This window comes from Semicossyphus pulcher, unplaced genomic scaffold (assembly GCF_022749685.1).
Source record: "Semicossyphus pulcher isolate SPU_LCO1_2020_fin unplaced genomic scaffold, fSemPul1.0.p SCAF_13, whole genome shotgun sequence".
NCBI lineage: Eukaryota > Metazoa > Chordata > Actinopteri > Labriformes > Labridae > Semicossyphus > Semicossyphus pulcher.
In genome coordinates, this window is record NW_027211637.1 from 28457679 (window position 1) to 28485251 (window position 27573).

General features: G+C 43.0%; 1 protein-coding gene across 1 annotated transcript; it reads left to right on the plus strand.

Annotated features, from left to right (window-relative positions):
- The first annotated feature begins 2466 nt into the window (after positions 1 to 2466).
- On the plus strand, positions 2467 to 26687 carry mical1 (microtubule associated monooxygenase, calponin and LIM domain containing 1). The gene is made up of 23 exons (XM_069660081.1): positions 2467 to 2921; positions 4151 to 4358; positions 4730 to 4837; positions 4985 to 5080; positions 5265 to 5420; positions 6970 to 7070; positions 7321 to 7578; positions 9211 to 9326; positions 10971 to 11097; positions 11420 to 11498; positions 11746 to 11893; positions 13228 to 13418; positions 14444 to 14550; positions 14827 to 14889; positions 14974 to 15205; positions 18074 to 18141; positions 18396 to 19167; positions 19269 to 19393; positions 19469 to 19582; positions 19933 to 20026; positions 22174 to 22267; positions 22568 to 22641; positions 25391 to 26687. The coding sequence occupies exons 1-23, from the start codon at positions 2664 to 2666 to the stop codon at positions 25582 to 25584; spliced, it is 3783 nt and encodes a 1260-aa protein (XP_069516182.1). The 5' UTR covers positions 2467 to 2663; the 3' UTR covers positions 25585 to 26687.
- Positions 26688 to 27573: the final 886 nt, after the last annotated feature.

The following is a 27573-nucleotide window of genomic DNA, read 5'->3' on the forward strand; positions in this document are numbered from 1 at the left end:
CCAAAGGTGACGCAGCCAAAACTGTGCATGTCAGATGGCATCTATGCGATCTGTTGTAGGATCTAAACTGCCAGTAATGAATAAGGAAACAGAAGGTGGGATGAATTTGATTAACTTAAATGTAATTATTCTTTAAAACATCACGTTTTTTCAGCCTTTTTGTCTCCAAGTCGGCTCATCAAACACCTCAATAACAGATTGTCTCTGGTTTCATGGTCGGTAGCAGCTAGTCTGAGTGATTGGAAGCATATGTTACTGAACAGAAGGGGAAAGGGGAAGGATTCTTTAGCTCAATGTCATAATTTCTCAAAGGTTATGTCATCATGATGTTCTTTTACGATGAATATCTCCACACAGTCGATGGTAAGAATGTAAGAGAGAAATGTTGATCTAAACAAGCACGCAGTCATGCACAGTCCTGTACACACATGTTGCAGTGATGTCTGACGGTAATTGTAGCCCCCGTGTCTCAGGTGGAACAGCAGGGGCTGCAGAATTAGCAGCAGAGGGGCGTTACTGTGAGGTTACTGTTATCTTCAGGAAGTGATGCGTGTGTGTTAGTTACAGGAAATGTCAGCCGCAGCTTGCTGTTACTGTGCGCGAGTGTTAAACAGGAGCTGTGCACTGCACTGTGAGGACGATGCTTAAAACTTAGCATTTGCTGTTTACTGAGGATTATATTGACTTAAAAGATTAGCATGTTGCTGCTGGTGACACTTGTTTTTTAAAAGAAATAAACACCTTCAGTAAATGTTGACAGGTACATTAAGATGTGAGCTCATATTGTCAGACAAAATGACTATGATTAGATTTTCTTTTTGATTTAATTACCAGGTAACAAGCATGCTACATTTGTTTCTAAAGCTTTGTCTGATAAGTTTACTGAAGGTGGCATCAGAGCTGGGTGTCGTTAGCTTTCACAGTCGTCTACAAAATTCTCTTGTTCCAACTTTATAATTCAAGGCAAACTGTAATCAACTTAATGAGTTTTTATTCTAACCTTGTGTTTGGAGCTGCATTTTTAACGAGAAAAAACAGGAAGTTCATTTGCAACAGTTTTGGCCTTTTTATGTCTTTATTCAGAGAAAGATGACAGTGAGAGTGTCAGAAACAGGGGAAGAGAGAGTGGAGATGACCCACGGCAAAGGGCAGAGGGAGTCATGTCTGTTTAAGTTGTAATCTCAAAGATCTCAGTTTCGTTCTCTTTGGCGGCACCAATAAACGGTAATTGCGGGAGCACACTTCCCAGATATCAAGACAGTGCTGCATGTGTGACGTCCACGGTTGGCTCCGGTTGTAACTCTTGATTTTCTTGGCTGACGGTCGCTTTCCTTTTTAGACTGTTTGCTTCATCTGAGCGTCGAGTTTGTTTCTATTTCTTTGGATTTTCACTTCTTGTTGAAGTTGTATCTGTAGTCATCCATCTTTTCTTTGTTTGTTCAGCCATAGTAGATTACTGTTTACTCGCAACACTTGCAGAGAGCGGAAAAGCAGCCGCTTAGCTCCGCCTACCCTCTCTGGCAGACCAGATTTATTCCACTAAAGTCACACCAGACACCCAGTCTGTAATACTGCAAATGCAAAGGCTTTCATCAGTGGGCCACAGGCTCAGTCATCATTGTGTTACCTCATTTGGCGATAGATAGAGACTTAACAGACATTTATTTACAGGAAATTCTTTCAGATTATTATTTTGATGTAAGAACTTGTCGTTGTCTTTATCTTACATCAGGTATATTAAATGAACATAAGTTGGAGAACCAACCTGAGGTTCTTGTGATGTTCTGAAAACCACCACTTTAACCTATTAAAGGAGAAAATTAGTTTAATTAAAGATCTACTGAAGGATTAGTTTATGAAAATAATTATCAGTTGCAGCCTTGCTCGTGTTTGTTTTCAATTTACACTTAAACCCACTCAAGCAAGGCAAGGCAAATGTATTTATAGAGCACCATTCATTCAGAACGCCATTCAAAGTGCTCTACACAATTAACTCAGAGCATTAAGAACATTCAAAGAAATGTGACACTTAGAAAAAATAGATACAAAAAAACAAAAATCAATTAGATTAAAAGAGTTAAGTATAAATTGAGATAAGAGCCTGATGTAACACACAGTTTTCTTCTTTCTTTGTGTTTGGTTGAGGTGATACCGAACAGTAATACGAGTCCAAACAAAGGTGGATTTCCCCCGATGGGTTTCAGCCATATGTTTCTGTTTAACTGTGTCTTCTTGCGTACTCAAACTAATGACGGGCAAACGTCCCGAGGCAGTGTGAGAGTGACACATCAGGTGTGGGCGGGCTGCAGAGCAGAGCAGTTGTAAGAGAAAAAAAAACAAGCTAACCACAGAAACCACATTGAGGAAGTAAGTAATGACTCGGCCTCCGAGGTGACAAATGGACATCTGGACTATAATTAGCAGAACATGAGGAGGAGACTTTGTCTGGCTCAGACGGTAGAAGACTTAGAGGATAGGGCCACCTCTATAAACTCACCAGGACAACAAGGACTTTGTAACCCTTTGATCATTTACAGTAAACCCCTCCTCAGGGCCTAGTTATTTCCATGTAGGAAGCTCTAACACCGTGATATCACCTCCTCTCTCACAGTTAACCAACAAACCCAGTGAGCAGAAGACCGGCTCCTCCATCATCCTCCAGCATGGCGAGCCAGGACCCTGGAAACCCCTCACACGCCACCTTCGACCTCTTCGTCCAGGCCCAGACCTGTAAGGATGTGAAGCAGCACTTCGCTGACCTCTGCAGGCAGCTGGACGTCAATCCCAAAGATTTCAAGAGCTTCTACAGCAAGTTAAAAGAAAGACTGAACTACTGGAAGGCCAAAGCTCTGTGGACCAAGCTGGACAAGAGAGCGTCTCACGCAGATTACCAGCAGGGGAAAGCCTGCACCAAAAACAAGGTACCAGCACTCAGTCATTCTCGTCTTTTTAAAGGGCGTACGAGGTTTATGCTTAATTTAACGATTGCAATGATGCATGATGAGTGTGAATGGTTATTTTTGGATCACAGCTTTATTTCCACTGAAAAACAAACAACTATAAAAATCATGATGACGTGACTTATGCTTGTAAAACAACATTTGTAGGCCAGGACGTCTCTGCAGCACGACAGTGCTTAATTATAAAAGCGTTTGTCCCACATGTTAGCTTTATTAAACAATATTAGCTACGGCCATTTTGATACTTTCATTAATTGTGCAGCCACAGTTGCTAACTCTTTCTATTTCTATGATGATTAGACATGCATACACTTGCTGTAACTCAGTTGTTTATTTGTTTTTTATCTATTTGTATGCTCAGTTATGTAATTTATCCTTAATTTCTTGCTACATAATTTCACCCACATGGTGTCACATGAGTTAAATGCTGTTTTTAAGGCCACTAACATCGTATAATTATCAAAGAATTATCATCAACAGGATGCGATTTAACAATTTCTTGATGAGTGAGATTAATGATTTTGATGCTTGGATGCTAGGTCGAAGTTTGGGGGAAGCTTCACTGGGGATCTGACGTACCTACGGATGGACCCTACGGATAGGGGGACAGAAAGAAACAGAAAAAGAGCAGTGGGTGGGACGGAGGAGTGCAGAATGTGAGAGCAACAGAGGCGGAGAGCGGCAGTTGAGCTGTGGTCCTGCTTCTGAAACTTTGCTATGTAGCATCACTTGTAGGGGTGTAAGAGGAAATGGAAACACTTGAGTAGAACAGTATCATGTTTTATGATACTCAAAAGCACAAAAACACATGATGGGTTTTTATTTGAAGTTTTTATGGTAAGATTCGTGGCCGTGGTCCATTTCATATCGTTAGCATGAACACAAAGAGGACCGGCCTCTGAAAGATGCAGGGTGCAACATGTAACCTGGTTTATAACTTGCAATGTATGGTAATACAGATGTCTATCCTGATATGTATCATGGCCTTACTCTGTTGTTGTTTTATCTTTAACTCAACTAAATCAAACTAAAGTTTAATTAGACTGTGGATCAGTTCTTCTATCACGTTGATCAGGCTGGGCTTGAGGTCTAAAATAATAGGACTTAAACATTTCCTTTAACCTGATTTTTTGGCAGCATATCCTCCCATGCTATTTGTCTGATTTCCCCTCCCTCTCCATCTCTCTCAGTGTCTCGTGTTGGGTGCTGGGCCATGCGGGCTGAGAACAGCCATCGAGCTGTCCCTGCTGGGGGCTCAGGTGGTGGTGCTGGAGAAGAGGGAGGCTTTCTCCAGGAACAACGTCCTCCACCTGTGGCCTTTCACCATCTGTGACCTCCGCGTGCTCGGGGCCAAGAAGTTCTACGGCAAATTCTGCAGCGGGTCTCTGGATCACATCAGTGAGTGACTCAAACACACTGTCCTCTTAATCAACAGCACTGATTTACTTTAATCAATTATCAGCCAAAATGATCAATCAAAATGAGATTAGCTTCCTGCCTCTGTCTCTGACTCTTGTTCGGTCAAAGCAAGGAAAACAAAAACATCTACAAAGTTATTAGTGGCATTTTAAAATTTTGTTTTTCTACATTTTATCTGAGTGTTGTTTGAAGCAGACTGATTTCATTACCAGTGGCTGCTTCACTGTATCTGTTGTGGAAGTCACAAAGAACTTGAACTTGCTCACTGTAACTTCCTGTATGCATGACTGGCTGTACATCTAGTTTCATTGTTATCTAACACACAATGAAATATGAATGTGTGTTTGCAGGCATCCGTCAGCTGCAGTTGATTCTGCTGAAAGTGTCACTCCTCCTCGGGGTGGAGGTGCACACCGGCGTGGAGTTTAAGGGCTTAGTTGAGCCCTCAGGAGACAACGGTATTTACATTTCCCAACCTGCAGAATCATCACTTTTACTTCTTAAATCAACAACATTAGGAAGTGGCTTTATGTAAAGCAGTGAAGTTGTTATGAAACCTGCAGAGGAGGAACAGGGCACATGAAAGTTTGATGTGTTTCTGACAGGGTGGATGGCCAAGCTGCAGCCCGGGTCTCATCCTGCTGCAAACTTCCAGTTTGATGTCTTCATCTCTGCTGGAGGAGGCAGGTTTGTCCCTGATGGTGAGACAAGCACACATGGGTTCTTGAATCGTCAGTGTTCCCACTGTTGCAATAAGGGGCATGAGCATGACATTTCGCAAGGCCTGGCTGTTACACATCATCAAAAACTTCCACTGGCAGCCATGTTAGAAATGTGAGCTCTCATCAGCCCAGTTTCCTCTTTTGCTCTGTCCCAAACTTTCAGGCTTTAAGCACAAGGAGCTGAGAGGGAAGCTGGCTATTGGCATCACAACTAACTTCATCAACAGGAACACAGCTGCTGAGGCTCAGGCTGCAGAGATCAGCGGCGTGGCCCGAATATACAACCAGAAGTTCTTCCAAGACCTTCTCACTGAGACGGGTAGGAACTTAAAGCTGTGTAAATAACGGATGAAGCCTCTGTGACGTCATGCGATGCTTTTTAAAGCCTAGAGTCAAGCATCTTGGTCGTCTCTATGTTGGTTTTCTGGAGTCAGATATGACCATGTTTGGACTAGAGGGTGGTGATGGAGAGGATGGAGGGGTTATGGCACTCTGTGCTCGCCCGTATCTCCAGTAGAAGAGCAACTGGTCAAAGACACATACCAGATAACTTAAAATAGTCGGCCTTCCCGTCACGACAGCCGGACGTATTTCAGCAGCAGCAACAATCCTGACTCCCATGTACATGCTGCCATGCATAAATCAATGTATGACAAACACTGACAGAGACAGGCATCGGTATCTGCCAGTTAGTGCTAACATACATATAAATTTATCTTAGAATATTACTCACCAAATTGCAGCACAGACTTCTTGGATGGTCTCACTGCAAGCCATATTATGTGTCTGATATTTGCGTTAAAAATCCCCAAAATGTGGGCGTTGCTTTAGCTCCCGGTCTGCTGATCATTTGGTGCATGTCATCCCCCGCCCTCTGCTCCCCACATTTCCTGTCTCTCTTCACATAACCTTCAAATAAAGGCAAAAAAAGGTGGCATAACACAGACACAGTTCAGAGGTTAGACTCAGGGACTGAATAAGCTGACAGACACCTAGCAGTACTCACCTGTCAGTCAAAGTGTAAACGCTTAATTATGCATAACTTTAAGCATTAATATAATTCTAACATTGGGCCTAATGGGGATTGACTCACTTTTGGAGCCAGCCTCAAGTGGTCACTCAAGGAACTGCAGTTTCTGGCACTGCTGCCGTTGCCTCATTTTTCAGCCGTGGGGATTTCCGTTTGATATTACATCTCGAGTCGTGTTCAGCTGCATTGAAGAGGACTTCTTACTTTGAAGTGAAGCGGCTGCTTTATATCAGTTTACTGTTTAAATATTAAATGGAGAAAAGAGGAAATCAGTTGCGTCAGATAAACTTTATGTTACACAACAGGAGAAGAGAACACGAACGATGAAGTGGAGTCACAGAACCGTAACATTCCGAATAAGAACAAGGGCACATTTTTGCAGTTTGTTGTTCTCTTGTTGTGCCTTGCTGAACAAAGCCCTGAAGGCACGAGTTGAATGTTCACACTGTCAGGTCGGGTTCAACGTGAGGTGTGAAAAAAGCAGCAGTGTTCTGACTCTGACTTAATTTCTTGTGACAGCGTTAACCGTACGACGCCAACCGTTCCTCTCTGACTTCCTCTGCACGTAGTTCATCATGATTTAGAGCAAACCTTGCAGGCATTGTGTGTGTCACCTTTATAAGAATGATTGCACCCACCCGCCGACCTTATTTTGAGTCCATCTGCTCCCACGCACTCCACCAGAAAAGCATTAGCACACAAGCTAATGACATAGGAAAACATCACTCCCAAATACAAAAGGCTCTTGATGTCTGCCTTGCTGATTCTCCCACTCTCCTACACTCTCTCTCTCTCTCTGCATGCCAACCACGCTCTCTCTCTCTCTTTTCCATTCCAGGTATTGATCTGGAGAATATTGTCTACTACAAAGACGACACCCACTACTTTGTCATGACTGCCAAAAAGAAGAGCTTGCTGAAGAAGGGGGTCATTAAACAGGTGAGAACAACACATCCATTACCAAGAAAAAGTGTGATTCTTATTGGCAGCGGCTGCATCACTGGACAGTAAAGAAAAGGAAACCAGATGGATGAAACGGCCATGCAGGTGCTGTCAGTCGTCTATTCTTTATCTGCAGCCAGGCCTATTAGCTGCTGCAGTCAACTCAAGTATAGGAAGTGTCACTCAGAATCAGAAAAGCTGCCATGACTCATCACATCACATCCCACCCCCCGCTCTGTGTCTGCAGGACTTCAGCGACGCAGAGGAGCTGCTGGCTCCCGCTAACGTGGATCATGAGGCTCTGTGTCGATACGCACACGATGCTGCCTTCTTCTCCACAGGAGGCAACCTGCCTGACCTTCAGTTTGCCAAGAGCCCGTCGGGCAAGCCGGACGTGGCCATGTTCGACTTCACCTGCATGCACCGAGCCGAGAACGCCTCTCTGGTCAGGGAGAGGAGGGGGAAGAAACTGTTGATGGGTCTGGTTGGAGATAGCCTGGTGGAGGTAGGGGGCAACAGTTGCATAATCACCCTGATTTACATTTTTAGACACACTGTCATTTTTTCCTTTTACAAAGCTTCAGAAAGTAAAATATGGATGCTTGTTTAGCTCAGTACAGAGGCTACAGCCCTCGATGCGGCGGCCCCGGATTCGACTCCCACCTTCGGCCCTCTGCCACGTGTCATCCCTACTCTTTCTTCCCCTGTTTCCAACACTATCCGCTGTCCTCTCTATAAGTAAAGGCATAAAAGCCCCCAAAAAGTGTCTTTAAATACAGCAATGGTTTCCCCTGTTTTGGTCTAGACATGCAGTCATGGTTTCTTGAGGATGAGTCCTTGACCCTTTTTAATTTAGCATCACCAACGGGCAAATTTTTCAAGTGAAATGTCTAAAACGATAAGCAGAAAATGTACCAGTAAACACAATCGTGGTTGCACAATTGCCTTGAGTATGTTTTAAAGACTAATTTGGCAATTTAAAAAAATGGGCCCTATTTCTTTTTATGCCTTTAGCCGCTTAATTTGGTGGAATAGCTGCAAACATAATCCTTTGGGGGCAAATATTCCCATTAGAAATACATCCATTAAAATAACCGGTTCAGATTGTTATGCAAAGACTCTTAAACATTATGGTAATGATTGCTAAAGACATACAACATTTACTGTTAAAAGAGTACATTGCTTTCTTTAAAGCCACCAGACCCCATTGCCAAAAACTCTAATTTTACCTTGCAGAACATTGTCTACCACTGCCTTGATTCCTGTCCCTCTGAACCTGTTATTCATTTATTCTTGGGTAAACGTTAGCTCAGTCTGTAGGGACTTGGCTTGGGAACCGCAGGGTGGCTGGATCAAGTCCCGGTACAGATCAAACATGGAAGTTGGGACTGGTAGCTGGAGGGGTGCCATGTCATTTGCCCCATGAGCAAGGCCCCAAAACCCCAACTGCTCACAACGCATGTCCATGTGCAGCCCCCTCACTCTGACATGCATGTCCATAAAGCCCTGTGCGTGTGTGTATTTCGGGCCTGTGTGTGTGTAGCATGCTTCTTATAATAACAGAGTGAAAACAATGAATTTCCCTTCAGGGTACATAGACCCCAAGATGTGTGTAAACAGGATCAGGGTTTAAAAATACCAGAATTGCCCTTTAAATAGATGAGCCATGAAAGCCACGAAATTCTTGTTCCATTTGATGATTTACATTTTCAACTAGCGCTATCATCAGGTTAGTATACTTAATTTGTCCAGTACTGCCTCAGCTGTACTTTATTTAGCTTTGTTAGCAAACATATGCTAAATTAAGATGGTGAACATGGTGAACACTATGTAAGCTAAACATCATTGTTAGCATCATTGTTAGCATTGTCCCTCTTCAATGCTGACGTTAGCACTTAGCTTAAAGCTCTTCTGTGTCTGATTGCAGCCTCACACAGATGCTAACGTGGACATGTGAACAGCTCTCATGTCGAGTTTTAATGCTGGGCAGCTGCTTCCTTTTCCGTCCCATAGATTTTAATATGCTCCTTAATGTGATATTCACCCACTGTATGAAATGTTTCTGCTCCACTTCCTGATAATTGTGAGACCGTCTTAATGTGCTACAGTGACTTCTTTTGTGCTCTGCTGTGTGCAGCCGTTCTGGCCTCTGGGTACGGGGATCGCCCGAGGGTTTCTAGCTGCTTTCGACACAGCGTGGATGGTGAGGAGCTGGGGCATGGGGGTCCCACATCTCAAGGTCCTGGCTGAGCGGTGAGCCGGCTTTATTAGACTATTAAACAGAAACAATACAGAGAACAACAACAGCGTTTTATCTGTACATCATGAGCAACATCCTGCGGAACACACTGTAGCTAATGATGCAACTACTTCCCTTTTCTTCACCACTTGCTGTAAACAGTTTGCTAATCCAATGAAAGGTGCATTTTTTTGAAAAAGAAAAGTTTTGAACTTCTGCTTAAATAATCAGTTGAAACTTTTTACGATCACTCTGATCGTTGGTTTGAGGAAAAACTACAATGAGGAATTAATCATTTAGGAATTTAACAGATGGCCTTGAAAGTATCTTTTTATTAAAAATAAGAAGATAGTGCCCAAATCAATCAGAATTTCTGCAGATGTCTTCATCAGCATCCCCTCCCATCCTGAGATAATTGGTACGTTGGTATAATATAAATTTGATTGCATAGTCGTAGAAATCGTCTCAGCATGTTTCCTTTATGTGACAAGAAAAACACAATGAGACGTCGACTATTTAAATGCATCAAATTTTCCCCGTTAATTTTGACAATTTTGAGCTTTTGAAATCATTACTAAAGTCTTTGAGAATGATTAGGCATGAAATCTGTAAAGTGTTATTTTCACTCACCTTAAATAAAGTAATCTTCCTCAAACAAAGAAAGCATAAATGCTCATTAATTTAATGCAGGACAGACATTTCTATTAAACTGCACTCTGTTGTGCTCACAATGCAACTTTGCACATGATTCATTTTTGCACACTCACACACATTGCACACTGCATCTGAATAGTATAGTTTATAATTTATTCACATTATTGTATCATAGTTTAGTGTATTTTTAGCATATTTACAATATAGGTATGTTTATATTTACTGTGTATTTATATTGTTCTGGTGCTGTATTTTTATCTGTCTATCTATCTATCTAACTATCTATATCTCTTTCTATCTATTTACTGTCTCTATCTATCTCTCTATCTATCACTCTATCTATCACTCTATCTCTCTTTCTATCTCTATCTATCTATCTATCTATATCTCTATCTATCTATCTATCTATATCTCTATCTATCTATCTATCTATCTATCTATATCTTTATCTATCTGTCTGTCTGTCTGTCTGTATCTCTTTCTATCTATCTCTCTATCTATCTCTCTATCTCTATCTATCTCTATCTATCTATCTATCTATCTATCTATCTATATCTCTATCTTATCTATCTATCTATCTATCTATCTATATATATGTATCTTTCTGTCTCTATCCATCTCTATTTCTATTTATCTTGGTCTACCCTTGATCTCTACTGCTCTCTCTCTTTCTATCTCTATATATTTATATCTCTATTAATCTCGGTCTATATCTCTATCTCTATGTATCTCTATATCCAGCTCTACCTCTCTATCTATCTCTCTGTCTATCTTTATATGTCTCTATCTCTATTTATATCTGTCTATCTCTATCTGTCTCTCTCTCTCTCTCTATCTACGTACCAATCTGTCTGTTCACACGGGGTGAGGTTACAAATGTGTGATCATGCTCTTTCTTCATTTTTGTCAGTTCCTTTTTCCTCTGTGTTCCTACGAGCTGACTGATTTCAGGGCTGGGCTTTGCTCTAAATAACTTTGTTTTCGTTTCCTTCTCAAATGTGCAGGGAGAGTATCTACCAGGTCCTTTCTCAGACCACACCGGAAAACACCAGCAAGAACTACGCTAGTTACAGCATCAACCCCAAAACACGCTACACCAGAGTCAACCTGTCCTCCATCCCCAGTAACCAGGTCAGGACGGTCGTCCTTTATTTACCCAACAGAGATTTAAGTCAGAGTTTAATCAACACAACAGGTATTTAAATAAACAGATGTGTCTAGAGGACACAGTCTGACACAGGTAAAACAGTTATCATTAGTTTAATATGAAACTGGTCCATAACTGTTTTACCCTAGCCCTTGATATGTGTCAGTAAAGTATGGATTCAGATTCATTGATTGCATTAAACAATATTTTTAATCCTGTTGTCTTCCTGTTTCATGAGCTCAGTGAGCCAGTAAAAGCTTCATTTAATCCATGAATGTTCACTAATCGACCTGTAACTTCATGCAGGTGCAGCACCTGTACGACGTAGACAAATTCAATCCATCCATCAAGAAACAGAAGAACCCGCCGGCTCCCATGCGTCAAGGTCAGCTGCTCTTTCATGTACATGAACTGTGTGCAGGCCTGCACGATGCTAACTCTGGTTATTCTTTTACTTCCTGTTCAGCTTTGTTGAGCTAAAGAAGGAGCACTTTGTGGCTTTGTGGTCATTCACACCTCATAAAAAGAACGATTCATTCACCATATCATAGGCAGACATGGTTTTATGACCAGGAAACCACAAGCAGGTGACGGAGCAAAGTCTTATTAATGCTCTGTGTTCGTCCTCTCAGATTCCGTCAGCGGTTTTGAAGAGTTGTTGAAATGGTGCCAGAGACACACGGCGGGGTATGAGAACGTCAACGTGACAGACTTCACACAGTCCTGGAGGTCCGGACTCGCTCTGTGCGCTCTGATACACCACTTCAGACCTGAGCTCATGTGAGTCCCAACCCTCGCGTCAGACGGGTTTTGACCTTACAACAACAGTAATGTGTGGAGTCAGAGGAGTGCCAGAGCAACATTAATCAATTCTTGTATTATATCATTCATCACCATTTAAGTATTTCTGCATAGGCTTCTAATTTTAAGAAAAAACTAAACAAATTAATCAGAAAAATAAATTAATTTATATGTATAGAAATAATAGATATTTATAAGGCCCTGTGTCCACTAACGCAGTGTTTTGCACTGGCAGCGCCGACAACCTCAATTTTAGAGCGCTTTTCACCGGAGCTTATTGTTGCTAGGTTACGAAAGTTGTCTGGCAGCACTTCCGCTTCCCTTGGTAGTGACCGTTAAGTTTGTTTTAAATCGCTCTGTATGCTTAATGTTTGCCTTTATTCAAGGAAATTTAACAAAGGAAAAATAAAAACAATATAAAGGAATCGTGTCCTGACATTAGCAGCAGCTCTACACCTGGAAATTGTGCCCTCAAAAAAAGATATGATTAGCTTCTCCTCCACAATCGTTGTTGATAAAGTTAATATTGGAAGTCCCGCCCATTCTTGCTTTTGATTGGTCGGTGAGGGAGAAGTGACAGAAGTATTTTTAACTAAGCATTGGTTTTGGATGGACACAGGCATTAGTTAGTGGACACAGGCCCTTAAGGTACCCTTTAGCACTTGTTTTTAAGGTCTTTTTCTTTCTTTGTTATTATGTAGTTCGGCCTGTTTCGAGGTACCCTTTAGCATCTGTTTTCTTGACAAAGTTGATATCATAAGTCCCGTCCCTTCTTGATTTTGATTGGTATGTGAGGGAGAAGTGACATTGGCAAGTGCAGCGGTGTTCCAAAAGTTCCAAAACTGTTTTCATCTGAGAATGCAGCGACGCAGCTGGCGACAAGGGCGTTTTTGTGCTGAACTGCATCGGTTTTGTATAAAAAAATAGGTAGCAAGAAACGCTGTTAGTGGACACAGGCCCTAAATTGTTAAAAAATATACACTGAAATGAATAAACAAATTGTTAGATTAAAGAAAAATGCTAGTTTCTCTCAATATTTCCACATTTACATGGTTATATTTTTTATTTATTCCTCTTTTAAATCTGTAAAAAATGAGAAGAGAGAGAGAGTATAATCTTCACTCCTCCGTACCAAGAGACACTGTAGGATGCTGTGAGATTATAAAAAGAGACTTTGACCCAAATAAAGTATTTTCTTTAACACATTTTACCAAACAGTAACCAAAGATTTGATGGAGGTGTCATCTGTGCTGTGAAAAGGCCCTTCATGATTCATCCTGTTGAGTAATCCCAAATGTCGGATTCCTCCACAGCGACATGTCCGCTCTGGATGAGTCCAGCGCCGTTCACAACAACCAACTGGCCTTCAGCATCCTGGAGAAGGAGGCGGGCATCCCACCTGTCATGTCTGCCGGGGATTTAGCCAACAGCGGTCAGATAGACAAGCTGTCCATGGTCCTCTACCTCACGCAGGTCCAAAAAGCCTTCTCTGTGCCCGCTAAAGGTAAAACTTTGGGTAGGTATTAGTTGCAAGGGTAAAAAGAAAATCCAGCAAGGCAAAGCCAAAAAAGCACTTTGCAAAAGATTTTTAATTTAAAGGCTGTTAATATTCTGATATATTTCTGCTATTAGTGACAGCAGCATCAATGTTACATAACTCAGTTGCTAAGACACCGCTCAGCATTAGCACCTAAAAAGGGTCAGGTGTCCTCCCACTGCAAAGTGTTTGGTGTTGGGAAGTGATCAAACCGCTGCTGTCTCTTTAAGAGCTGATTACCCACAATTCATTGGGCTTAAGTGGCTAGTGCTGTGCTCAGAGCCAGCCTGTACTGGTGCTGCTGCTGCTCTCCTGCACTAAGCCAGCAGGCAGAGCATACAGCTACGGTGTGGAGCAGGCTTATCGTGGGTCTGAGGGGACTAGCATCTGTTTAAGGAGATCTACTATTCCTGCGCTGAAGGAGGATTTTCTCCCGCCTCGTCGCAGCAGAGGTATTTTTTTTACAGCGTTTGTAGCATAAGGAGTTTAAATGTGAAGCCCAGCGTTTGGAGGCAGTGAATGAGCTGAAGTGGGTGTGATGATGTACGCTCTCTGTCTGTGATGCTGCGCTGCTCTGCTCTGCTCCGGATCCGCTGACTGATGTGCAGGCAGGAGGGGAGCTGTCAGTCTCCGGTTACCTTATCTGAATGATGAAAGAGTGGGAGTGTTAGTCAGAGCCGGAGCTGAGTTTTTATGTGGATTGACAAGTTAAATTCAGCTGCTGCTGCTGCTGCTGTGGCGTTACAGAAAATACAAGTGAGAAGGATTATTTATATTCCTGTCAGAGTGTTGGACATAAAAGGATGCACCTTGATGATTTAAAAAAGGAACAATCAGAATATTTTCAGCCGCTGTATGCAAAGCTGCAAGTAGGCCAACAGTATCATTCAGTCTCTCTTCAGGTTTGCAGCCTAAACTAAAACAAGATAAAGTGAATGTGCTGTGTTTCCCTCTGTGACATCTTCCTTTCTTTCATTTTCTGCTGGATTCAGACTCTGCAGGCTTCCTTCCATCGTCCAAGCCCCTCACTCTCTCCCAGACACAGTCAGCCGTCTTCTTCCTGAACAAGCTGAAGCTCAACTCTCTGCAAAGACGCAAGGTACGCCCACTGAGACTGACTCCAGCTCAGTGTTTACACAGCACCCAGAAATGTTTGATAAAGATATTTCCAAACAAGCAGACCGGCTCGCTGGCTGGAGTTCACGTCTGGGCCTTTCAGACGTGACTCACGTATGTTTGGTCTGTTCTTTTTCTGTTTCAGTGCATATTGTTAGATCAAAGGAAGTGGTTTCTAGTGGTTCATTGAAATGTTTGTTGCGACTGTCAGACATAATCGGGTCATATGATAGCCAATAGTTTCTTGCTGTCTCTGCAGGAGAAGCTGGCAGCTGAGAAACGAGGCAGAGACAGTGAGAAAAGGATGGGAGATGAGGACAGTGTGAGTTGAAGCTCTCTGCACGTACCCTCCTCTTTTCTTTCCTTTTTCATGTTGTTTCGCTGAATTAAACTCTGCCTCCCTCAGACGGTGGTGCCTCCTGTGTCCCCTGAGCTCAGCCCGACGCCGAATCCCGCTACCGAGCCTGATGCTGCCGCGTCGCTGACAAACAGCGAGGAGTGTTACTTCTGTGGTCAGAGGGTCTACGTGCTGGAGCGCATCAGCGCCGAGGGAAAGTTCTTCCATCGGAGCTGCTTCACCTGCCACAAGTGCAGCATCACGCTCAGACTGGGAGGATACACCTTTGACCTGACCACAGGTGAGTGCTGAATCCAAACGTCCCGACTTGACTTGCAGATTTAGCAAGCGTTTTCTCAGGAAGTCTGCGATTGCTGAGGCTTTTCCAAACTTACAATTTACCCAATCCACAAGGGGCCTTCAGCAGCCTTTCTGCAGATTTTGCAGAGTTCACTTGAGGTTCAGACTTCAGCGGGCTTCACTGATTTATTTATGCACAATTAATTGCAATACAGCCTTGACATTTACTACAGAAACTCATTATGAACATGCCGAACAGTCACTTTATTGAAACATTACCTGAATTATGCAGGCAAGAAATGATATTCAAAGACACCATGATGAATATTTTAGAACAATTAAAATGCCTTTATCGTCGCAGCAAAGTCAGATCGACTCACATGACAATGAAGACATTTTTATTCTTCCAAAACACTGGAGGAGGTTGAGTTAACTTGTGATTTGACTACATGTACTCCTATCCGAGTAGCACCTCAAACTAAATGGAGTGATGCCTGCGAGCTCGTTCAGGCAGGCGACTCAAGCTGCACTGATTCCACACTTCAATCACCTGTCAAACTCTTCCTCCCAATGTGGCGGCCTATTTAAACTGCAAGATCTCCTGTCTCTTCCTCTGCGCTGTTGTTGCCACCGCTGCCCTGCACCAGTGCTGCGCTCATACTGTCAGCCCCACCGCCAAAACCCCGGCATCCACCTGCAGGCTACCAGCTACATTTAAGATATTATCTCATGACTCCTCAAGTTTCTGCATGTAAAATAAATCTGCAAGGAGTGATGAGGTCGGAGCGTAGACGCCAAACACAAGCGGTGTTCTGCTGCTGCAATTAACATTTCAAACTATTACACACGTGAGTTTGAGTCCTGGTAAAACTCTCACCTTAGTACAGCAGGTTCTTCGGCTATTGTCGTCTTTCAGGGACTTTACTCTGCAAATATGATTTGAAGTTGACCTACCCTCAAGCTACTGCAACATATAGATAATCTTATAGTTTAATTACATGAAGCTAACTGCTCCCAAACACTGATATTTGGATCCAGCCATGCTGTCTGAGCACGTCCTTTTATCTAGTGATTATTCTGGTAGCTATTTTAGATTTAGTCTGAGTCTTTAGACGAACATGCTGATTAGTTTAAGTCATTTTTACCCTTCATAGTTTTAGTCTAGTTTTAGTCGACGACGTCATAACTTTTAATTCAAAAGTTAAACTAAATCAAGTAGCCTCTTACAGGTATCAGAAACTGGTTTCAAGGTGACAGGTTGGACCAAGTGTTTGAATCTGTAAAGCACGTTTGGTTTGTGTTGATTTTGGCGCCCCCTGTGGACAAACCGTACCTCTCATCTCTTTGCTGATTTTGTCCTGTTTTTTTTTTACAACAAATCTCATCCTGCTTTCTTCAACAGTCACATGTATCACTCACTTTATATGTATTGCCCTGGAAAATGTAAACAAAGGCAGCGTGCAGTTAATCGCTTCGTCTGACACCTACCCCCCCACCAGAGGTTTCAGGCATTAAAAAAACTTTATAGAAATAATCAATCTTGTCGCTGATGGTCTGGTTTGCTTTTATAGCTCATATAGAGTCAACAGAATTAATTTCAGTCTGTTTCATGACCAGCAAAAAACTCCTTACAGGAGCTTTAATCTCCAGATTCCTTACCTTGGGTAATCTAGCCTGGACGCTCCCACCGATTCCTCCCACCTTGTTTGTAGCTACAGGGCGTCTCTACGTCTTGCGTTGCTAAGTGTGTCTGATCTTTTTTTTCCAACCAAACCTGTTTTATGTTTCTTTACTTAAGCAGGCACAGTGTACAAAGACTATAACCTTAACCAAGGAGAGATGTGTTTTAGCTAATTGCTATTTTCTGCCCTTAGTCTCTGGGCAGGTCAGTAAAATAATAGAATAGTAGGGAGACAGACGTTATAAGAAGACTAGACATTTTCTCTGGATGTCGTCATGTTGTTGTCAAGCTGCCGCTTTGGGACATCCTCACCTGTATGGCTGGTTCAGATTCAGGGGGCTCTGCACACGCCTCTCAACCAATTCAACCAGTTACAGGATGCATTGATTGTGTTTTGACGGACAGATTGGACCACAGTTGGGAGTGGGTATATCATGGATTTTAAATGTCTGACAGCTCACCACTAACATTTTAGTCCTGTCTCGTCTCGTCACAGTTTTTATTATCAACGATCTATTTTTTTAGCTCATCAACGTCTCGTCTTCGTCGTGGAAAAGAAGGTTGTTGAGGAACATCATTTGCAAAATGAACACTGCTTTTATAAAAGGAAGACTGTTCTGTGTTTAGTGTCACTGATGGGACACAAACCTCCTTTTAGATTTAGCTCAGCGGTTAAATCGTGCGTCCCAAATACAGAAGCTACAGTCCTCGATGCGGCGGCCCCCCTCCCACCCTCGACCCTTTGCCGCGTGTCGGCCCCCACTCGTTCCCCTGCTGATGACACTGTCCACTGTCCTCGCTCTCTCACTAAAGGCATAAAAGGCCAAAAATAAATAAATGTTATTATCAGAGTTTCCCAGGTATTTATGCCCGTGTTTGGTGTAATGTTTGCCTTGATGCTCTTTTAGCAGTCTCTTGCTAATCCAGCCATCCTCCATTGAAGCACTTGTATTTCTGGTTTCTGCAGCTATTGCACTTGTTGTGTTACATGTTCTCTCAAAGCTGGGATTTGCTAGAATAAATGAAACGCCACTTATTTCTTTAATTAATAATTTGATCTCTTTTTAAAGGGCTTCCATTTAGAGTCAAATGAGATTAATCATTTAAGGAAGCAGCAGGGGGTTTCCTCTCCAGCACGTCAGCATTCACTTCATTCAACTCATTTTCTCGTCTGTCATGTCGCCTCAGGGAGGTTTTACTGCGAGCTGCACTCTGAAGAGCTGGAGCTGGAAAGCGGGGCAGAGACATCATGCGAGGTGGGTCACTGAGCAGAGCAGATGTAAGCCGCTCTGTTGCTTCCTGCTCCAGACTGCACGTTGTGTTTGTTGTGCTGCTGTTACACAATCTGCTGTTGCATGATGTATCCTCCGTCTGGTGCCTGGGCTGATGTCGTCAGGGCGGACTCGCACGTAACTGTTATGCACCACTAATGACAGTGTTTGTGTCGGTGCTGATGTAGTCTGCGGACCAAAACATATTAAAACGGGGATCTTTGTGTTTCTGTTTCCAGGATGGGGAAGGAAATCTTAAAGAGACAAATGAAGAGAACGGGCTCTCCAGTGATGATTACACGCTGTCTCCATCAGATGAGGAGTTCGAGCACACTCTGGACTGCGGTCCCTCTTCTCACTCACACAAACCTGAAGGACAGGATATGTTTGAATCCAAAGAAAAGTCCCAAGAACCATCAAACGTTCCCGCAGATCCTCCGTCTCAGAAGGAGGAGGAGACAGACGAGCTTGTTCCCCATCCCGTCCCCAAGCCCCGCCCCTCTCGGCAGAACACACCTAGCCACGAGCCCTCTCCTCCAATCGCTAAGCCTCGCACAATCCACCTCGATAACCTAGAAACGCATTCATCTCCAACCCCAACAAAAGAGATCTCTAAGACGGCTCCAGACTCCCGTCCCAAGCAGTCGCTCCGAAAGCTTCAGCTGACCGACGAGGAGAAAAGCCAGCTGATGAATCTCCAGAGCCTCAGCGCGGACTCGGACTCAGAGACCCCCGGCGGGTCGTCCTCCTGCTCCTCTTCGTCCGCCACCGCAGGAGGTCCCAGCCCCCCGAAAGCAGAGGGTGGGGATGGGCAGGAGGAGGAGGGATACTGGAGCGGGAGCACCGCTGGGCACATGCGGGAGAAGAGGAATCGACGCTGCTTCAGGAGGAAAGAGATGCCGGGCGGGCAGACCAGAGTGCGGTCCAAGTTTTCCCCCTGGAATCTGTCGTCCCCGAGGATCAGCCGAGACACGCGGCTCAGCGTCCACGTCAATCATCCAGGGAGAGTGGGTACGTCTGGGTGACTCATCTCGCCTTTGCTCTCAAGTGGAGAGAAAGAGATGTGCTGTGATGTTTGTGAGATCTCACATCTTTCTTGTGTGTTCCTTTAGAAACAACGTTCAGACACGTTCACAGCGCCTCAGAGGAGGGCGTCGATGGAGATGATGATGATGACGACGACGACGATGATGATGAGATGTTTGGACAGGATGACATGGATTTATATGATGAGAAAGTAAGGAGAATAAATGAGCTGAGGATTTCATGTTGATAAATAGCGACACTTGCAGTGCTGACACCTTGCTTGTAGTTTCAGAAGGTGCCGTCAGACCCGATAGAGGCTGAGAAGATGGAGCTGATGAAGATGAGGACGCTGGAGCGGCGAGCCAAGATGAGCGAGTTACAGCGACTGCGCAATGCTCAGGTCAGTGTCCCTCTCAGAGAAAGACAATACTCAGAGCTAATCTGTCTTTATGGAGCTCCGTCTCTTCTCCAGCTTCTCTGAATGACGCAATAAATGTCATTGTGCTCGTACTCACGCTGGGTGAGCATTGTGGGCGGCTCACTGTGGCAGCTCCTCGTCTCATTACTTCCTACAGTTACTTAAACAATGAGCATGTCTTGTTCTGCAGGCACCTTTTTTTATATATATGGCTGCTTCTCCTGCAGCTTCTTCTCTTGTCACATGCAGCGTCCTGTTAGATACTGTGTGGTGTTGGTGGACTTGAGAATGTAATTTTTTTTGCTCATGATTCTTCTTTCTGTGTCTTCCAGTCCATCCAGAGGAGGCTGGAGGAGATCGAGGTGACCTTCAAGGAGCTGGAGGACAAAGGTGTGGAGCTGGAGCGAACTCTGCGAGGAGAGGCTGGTAAGACCCAAACACCCGAGACGGCGTGCTTTCATTGTTTTCAGAGTTTTGATAGAAAATAACATTATTTTATTGAATTTATTTGTATTGGTGGAAACAGGATAAACCTTTTTTTACAGACCAGTGTCAACTAAACCGACAACACAACCCAGACACCTTTATTTAGCATGTAATCAGTACATACAGAGACGACTGCAATAATCAGTGTTTCTCTGGTTCTTCTATTTATAGGTTTGTGTTTGTGTAAAATGAACTTTTGTTTTTTTTGTATAATTTCATTCTATTTTGGAAGAACATCATCCCACATTCATCATTTTACATAGCATCAGTCTGACTGCAAGTAGATTCACATTGTACATCTTTGAAACGGTACATTTGCAGGACGTTATACGACTTGGCTCTTCCAGAGTTTTTCTTTTATGACATTAGATAGAGTTACTCACAACTGAACATGGGAAGCTTTCATCTTAGATACTACGAGGGGGAAAGAAATAAAATCAGAAATGAATACAGAGCGAGTTATTAGTGCAAAACAGAGATATAAATCGAGTTAACTTCTCACTCTTTCAAGTCAGTTAAAGTCAGACCTTATAGGTTTAATGTCCACTTGGTCCAAATCTGGAAAAATGTGTCTTTTTGGAGTCTGAGGGAAAATGACAACCTTTCCATAATATACATTCTGTGTATTATTTCAATCTATTCGTCAGTGGTTGCTGGCTCTGGTTTTAGCCACTTTCTCGTAACAGCAGTTATTCCACCCTTCAAATGAGATGTCACCCATATATACAGCATCACATCTAAAGGGAATGTCAACTCTAAATACATTATTGATATGTTTATGAATTTCCTGTCAATAAGGAACAATTACCTGGCAACTCCAGAAAATATGGTAGTGATCGGCATCATTCATCCCGCATTGTCTCCCACAACCAGCTCCGCTTCCCTGATGTCGTTTTTTGCAAAGGCGTAATAAAAAATCGTAGAATATTTTTCCAACAGAACTCTCGCCGAACTTTTGTTTTATTGTAAACGACATTTCTCCTACGTCCAAATCAAATATTCTCACTGAGGTCTTTTATTTGCACAAAATGACGACTGGTTACGATAACCAAAAGATGTTTTTCAAAGCTGGAAACAAGTTCATGTTTACACAACAGAATGTTTTAACTCAGGAAGAGTTCACAGGTCAATATCTGGTGAATAACCTGGTTTTTAATCACAGCTCTCATGCATCTCTGCATGCTCTCCTCCAGTCTGTCTCAGTGCTGTCGGGCGACGTTAGACCGCTCTTGGAGCAGCTCGTCTTTGTTCGATGGCTTGTGACCGTCCATCTTCCTCTTCCTCTCATTCAGGAGGTTTTCAGTGGTTCACATCTGGACTGGGCGGCCATGACCTGTAGAGAGAGATGCTGATTTAAGAAACATTTGGAGCGGTCTCTTAATTTTTCCCGAGCTGTACTTCTATTCATAAAAGTGACAGAATGTGGTGTCAGACCAGCCAGACGACAATCAATCAAAAAATCCTGGAGAAATAAAGAAATTCTCCCCTTAAAAAGGCAAAAACATCTCTTTTATTAAGGTAGTAGCAGAGAAATATGAGATTAAAGGTTGCAATTTGAAGGAAAAGGACTTGTGCAAACGTTTTTATGTGTAAACTCATTTTCTAAGACTCCTTTTTTAAGGCCAGGCTGCTCTTATAAGTGCAAAAATTAGTTTAAACTTATTCCATGTGGATTTTGTGCCCCCGTGCAACCAAACGCTGTTGTTTCCTGCTGGAAAAAGAAGCAGATTTTTGCAGTAAATAAAGTCCTCTGTCTTCTGATAATATAAAGTGAATATAAAGTACACTTAAATACAAAGGCAAACCAGTGAGGCTCTGCTCTGTAAGTGGAAAATAAAGTTCAGTAAATGATAAGTAAACAGCAGGTGCTTATTTGATAGGAGCTGCATGTTAGCCTGAGGGCTGTTCCTCTCCAGACTCGCTCACTCGAACACGAGTGTTGAGTCACAGACAGAACATAAATCTTGTTCCACAACACTATATCTGGAAGTTCCATACAAACCTGTTTTCCTCTTTCTTTCTTTAACTCAACAAACACACATAACGTCACACACACAAACTCAGACGCTGTATTTTTCCGCTTGCAGGCAGCAGCGGCTCTCCTGACATGATCGAGCACTGGATCCAGCTCGTCCACGAGAAGAACGCGCTGCTGTCCGAGGAGTCCGACCTCATGGTGGCGTAAGTGTGCACAAAGTTGTTTCTTGTGCATTCAAACACTCACACACAGTAAAAGCCTGTGCAGTCATACTGGGAGGACAACACAGCTTTTGTGCAGAGAAGAAGTGACACAGTAGTTGGACGGTCCATAACAGCAGACGTCCGCCTGGAAACACTGCGCGCACTGTTTGGTTTCACAGCAGCAGCAGCCAGCCGTCCGTGAAGTCCGACTCTGTTTGTTATTTGTCCTGATGATGACCTGCAGCTACAGCCGGGTGTGATGTTGACATGAATCAGCTGTTGTTTGTCTCTGTGTCTCAGGTCTCGACAGCTGGAGCTGGAAGACAAGCAGAGCATGCTGGAGCTGGAGCTGAGGAAGTACATGGAGCTGAGCGGTGCGTAAACTGTTTGTTGTTGAAGCGTCTTGACGAGATTATTGATGTTAAAGTTGCTAAAAGAGCAACACGAGCCAAGGCTGATGAGAGAATGAGCTTTTTCTCTTCTAATGAGAACATCAGTGCTGTCACGCCTCGCTCCTGTTTCCTGTAAACAGTTATTTTTGGCTTAACTATAACAAGATATTTGTTCACAGAAAAAACATGACTCATTTTCAGTTGAGCACTTAGAGCCTTACAGTATATCCGCTTTGGCATAAATAAGTCTTAAGTTATTGAAATCATGTGGGTAATGCCGTATTTCCTCTTCGTGACTCCTCACAGACTTTCAGTGCAGAGCTGCAGTGAAGGAATCGTACTGAAAGGGAGACTTTTGTCATAAATAGACTCTGAAATGAATAAAAGAGCACTTGACTTGATTAAGTCGGCCTGCTGGTGTCACAGCAGCTCTGGCTGAACTTTCAGTTCATACTTAATGTGCTGTAGGAAGTGGTCTCTTTGCAGCCAGTGTAATTTTGGCAGCTATTTTAGGTTTAGTCTTCAGACGAAAATACTTTTTACTTTTAGTCACATTTAAGTCGACGAAAACTCTAAACACTTGAGCCAGTGTTAGTCGATAAAAAGTCATCACGTATTAGACCCCCCTCCAGTCTCCTTCTTCTTGTTTTAAAGACCTCCTTCAGTGTAAATCCAGTGTTTAACCTTGTAAACATTTCCATGTAGCGTTTTCACATATCGGGGCCAACATCAGCAGTCATCTCCACGGCTGGGCCTGTCTGCTTTTAAACTGCAGTGTACCAAGGACAGGCTGAACAACACGTTTTCAGATTGGCAGGTTTGAGACATCACAAACCTAAGGAGCCAATCCCGTTAACGGACCGGGTGACGCTATGCATATCATTATGTGTAACCTATGGCGACCACTTCGGCGATGTGCGAGCCAGCTGTAACCGTCATCGTAATGTTTGCGAACTCACTACTGACTACTAACGTTAACGTAACTCGTACTAATTACTACATTTCAAGCTAGCTGAGTTTCAACAAGTTGCCACTAAACGACGGCAGAGACGTGTTTTGTTTTCAGCTGTAATTTAACAAAAGGAGAAGCATAGCACATAGATTCAGGAATGTTTAATGAGGGACGATTTTTAAGGTAATTAAACATATTTTGCAGAAAAAAAACACATCAGTCACAATTTATTATTTCAAGCAGAGCATCTTATATGTCTTAAAACATGACCGGAGCTGCTCTTTCACCTGTTTGCTTCTGGTAAAATCAAGACTTTCAGGAAGAAGCGTCAAATGACGCGTGAAGCGAGCCTGAAACAGAAGCCTGGGTTGACAGAGAAAGTTCATAGCCACCTTAAAACATGGATTTTTAAACGTCTGACAGCCCATCAGAGGTGGCAAAAGTACACACATTCTATACTTGAGTAGAAGTACAGATACTTGTGTTAAAAAAGACTTAAAGTAGAAGTACTGATTCAACTCCTTTACAAAAGTAAGACAGTACAGGCTCTGAAATGTTCTTAAGGTCTTTCTCTGAAGGACATTTTACGACCACTTCTCTGCAAAGTTAACTAAACCTCACAATAATAATAATAATGATAATAATAATTCAAAGACGATAAAACTTAAACATTCTAGCTTAAAATAAAATAAAACTATATCCTGCCAATAATGAACATTAACTTTGTTCTTGTAACAACACCAGAATTTTGTTCTTCAGCGACACACGACACCTCTTTTGATGACTGGGCAAAACGACAACAGTCCTCGGGACACTGCGATAGTTTTCTTCGTTTATTATCTCTGGACACTTTCTGGTTTTGCTGCAAGCCAAATTTCAGACAGAATATTAAAGACTGAACCAAACTGAGGTCCCAAAGGAGCACCTGGATCGTTTTTTACAGCTTTGAAATCATTGATGTTGGGAAGGCAGCGCGCAGAGACCAAATAACCGATAATTCCCCTCACGTGCGTTAAAACTAAAGTAATGAGCCTGTTTTGAGAATGTAAGGAGTCGAAAGGACAGATCTGTGTTCAAATGTCGAGAGTAAAAGTAAAAAGCTGTCAGAAAAATAAATACTCAAGTAAAGTACAGATACCTGAAAAATCTACTTAAGTACACTAACAAAGTATTTGTACCACCTCTGCAGCCCATCACTAACATTTTAGTCCGTCTCGTCTCGTTAAGGTAAACGAAGCATACATGTCATACAAGTTTTTATCATCAAATATCTATTTTTAGCTCGTCAACGTCTCGTCTTCGCCATGGAAAAAGATCCTTGATGAACATTTTTCCTCATAATATTCGTTAACGAAATTAGCTACGGTATGAACATGAACTTATTAAAACCTGTTTGGGGCAGCTGAAACAATTTGAAACCCTTTTTAGGGTGATGTATCGAACTTGTTAGGAAACAGTTGCAACATCATCATTCATTTGATGTAGTGTCTCTGGCCACATGGTGAATCTTACTCAGTATTCACTCTGTTTTTAGGTCTCTTTTAGTTGCTGTTTTATCTTCTGTTCCAGGCTGAGCAGGTAGCGCACAGTTTCTAAGGAGCTTTGTCACTGAAAGCAGCTGCTTTCTGAGACCAGAAATGCTGCTATGAGAGGAATGAGAGTGACCCAAACAGAAAGATTCAGTTAGATACTGAGCTGAAGTCTGCTGTAATGCTGAAGGTTCATAACTTGTAGCCATTGTAGCTGATTTAAAGTGCATATGTGTTTGTTTTCTTGCAGACAAGACAACAGAGCAGCAGGCAGAAGAGGACCGGGTCCTGCAGCAGATGATCGAGGTGGTGGACATGAGGGACTCACTGGTGTCGTTTCTGGAGGAGAAGAGGCTGAAGGAGATCAGCGAGGAGCAGGAGGCCTTCTCCATCAGGGAGGCTAAACGGCAATCCAAGGCAGGAGCTCAGGTTCACTGGGCTTAAGGCTTCCTCTCACACAAACTCGACATGTATGTACCGTACGGTAGATTCTCCTCACATCTACTGTATGAGAGACGCGCTGCTTTCAGACTCGGAGCCTGAAACTTTTGAAAAGCCAAAGATGAATCGTTTGCGGAGGGTCTCTTCTTTTTTATCCAACGCGGATGAAGGATTCAGGCTTATTATCACGCACAGGCGGGGGAGAAAATCAGCCGCAATCCGCCCCCTAGAGGGAGACATAAGCCTGGAGATGTGAGGCTCTGAGCTCCGCCTGCTGTCATTGTGGGGGTCACAGCTTCAGCCCGCATACGAAACAGGGCTCCCAGTGTCTGCTTTGACATCCACCACCCAGCGGATCATCTTCACCGGCCTGGGACTCGGCCTGGTTTGGAGTTAAGGAAACATCTGAGTTTGAAGCCCAGACTGAGCAGCTTTAAGTGGCAGCGGCGGGGAACCTGCAGCAGCTGCTTTGGAGCCTTAGCGATAGACACAGGAGGGAGGCTGTTTAAGGAAATACTTTGATGTTCATGTTGATTTTACTTGTGGCATCATGAATAAGTGCTACTGTACACAATGACATTATTATATACATATCATAATCTATGTTTAGTATTTGTATACTGATGAAAAAAAAGTTTAAAGAAACTAAAAAGTAGTTAAAATATTAGAATAATTAAATTAGTCTTCATGCTTAAATTTTATTGATGACTTTTATGACTTTTGTAGCACTTCCTGTTCGCCACGTCCTTCCCTGCTAGCATGTTGGATTGTTCATCTCAGGGGTGGATGGTTCAGAGTTCGGGGGGGGGTTTCACTGTTGGCCTTGGACAGTCGGCTGCTCTTTAACTGTTGGTGTATTATACGGACACGCGGGGGGTTTGGGTGGGTGGATAGATAAAAAAACTGGACTGGTTTTCATCTATTTATAAGCGACATTTATCATTTGCAGGTGTTCCTCTTCATGTGCGGGCAGAACAGCCGAGATGAAGACAAAAAGGGTTTGTTGTTGGTTAAAAGGAGCCTTATATAGTCTTTTATCGTTCTGCTGCCATGTTGTGCCACCTGGACGGCACTTCACAGTATATCAAATAAAGATCATGCACTTTGATGTGTTTCATGTTTTCGATCAGACACTTCAAAGGTGTAACTAATGCGTGCTCAGTCCTCTCAGGTGTGTGTGTGTGTGTGTGTGTGTGTGTGTGTGTGTGTGTGTTAGAGACTCGGTAACCTTGGCCATTCAGTGAACTGCTGTTGCATAAAAGCTTTAACTGCTGTTCTAACGTCTGACCTCTAGGGTGCACACTTGTCCCTGTAGACTGCCAGGAAACTTAATTAGACTCCTGAGAAACTCTAAAGCTTTTCAAAAGAAGTGCTTTGATACTTTCTATTTTTACGTTGTCGTTTCAGTTTTAAACGAAGTCCTCGGTCAGAATGTCACGAAAGTAAAAGTACAAAAGTGTTGTCAGCGATCCCAGCTGTCACTGGGCGAGAGGCCGGGTAACACCCTGGACGGATCGCCAGTCAATCACAGACATTACCTATGGGCAATTTAGAGTCACCAGCGAACCTAACGAGCATGTCTTTGGGCTGTGGGAGGAAGCCTGTATGCACAGAGAGAACATACAAACTCCACACAGACGGGCCCTCTGCGTGCACACCGGGATTCTAACCACTGCACCGCCGTGCAGCCCTACTTAAAGTATCAAGAGAAAAATGAGTCATTGACTGATGAATGTTATGTGCTCATAAATTATACTAAATATGGATTATACTGCACATCAATGTGTACCAAAATGAAATGAAATTCTAAATTGTACTTACTTAATATTTATTTATGATATTTTATGTATTTATTTACTGTTATTTGTTTAGGGACAAATATGAAGCAGGTAAACCGATGCCTCACACTGCAGCATTTATAGCCTTGGCTAATTTGCGATGCCCGTCCCTATGGGCCTTTAAAATACATCAAATCAACGACAAATGCACAAG

Bases quoted from the DNA above. Each gene is read 5' to 3' on its own strand.
- mical1 (XM_069660081.1), top strand. From the start codon at position 2,664: ATGGCGAGCCAGGACCCTGGAAACCCCTCACACGCCACCTTCGACCTC. The intron at 19,168-19,268 runs GTACGTCTGGGT...GTGTTCCTTTAG, and splicing joins CAATCATCCAGGGAGAGTGG to AAACAACGTTCAGACACGTT. The intron at 20,027-22,173 runs GTAAGACCCAAA...TTCCGCTTGCAG, and splicing joins AACTCTGCGAGGAGAGGCTG to GCAGCAGCGGCTCTCCTGAC.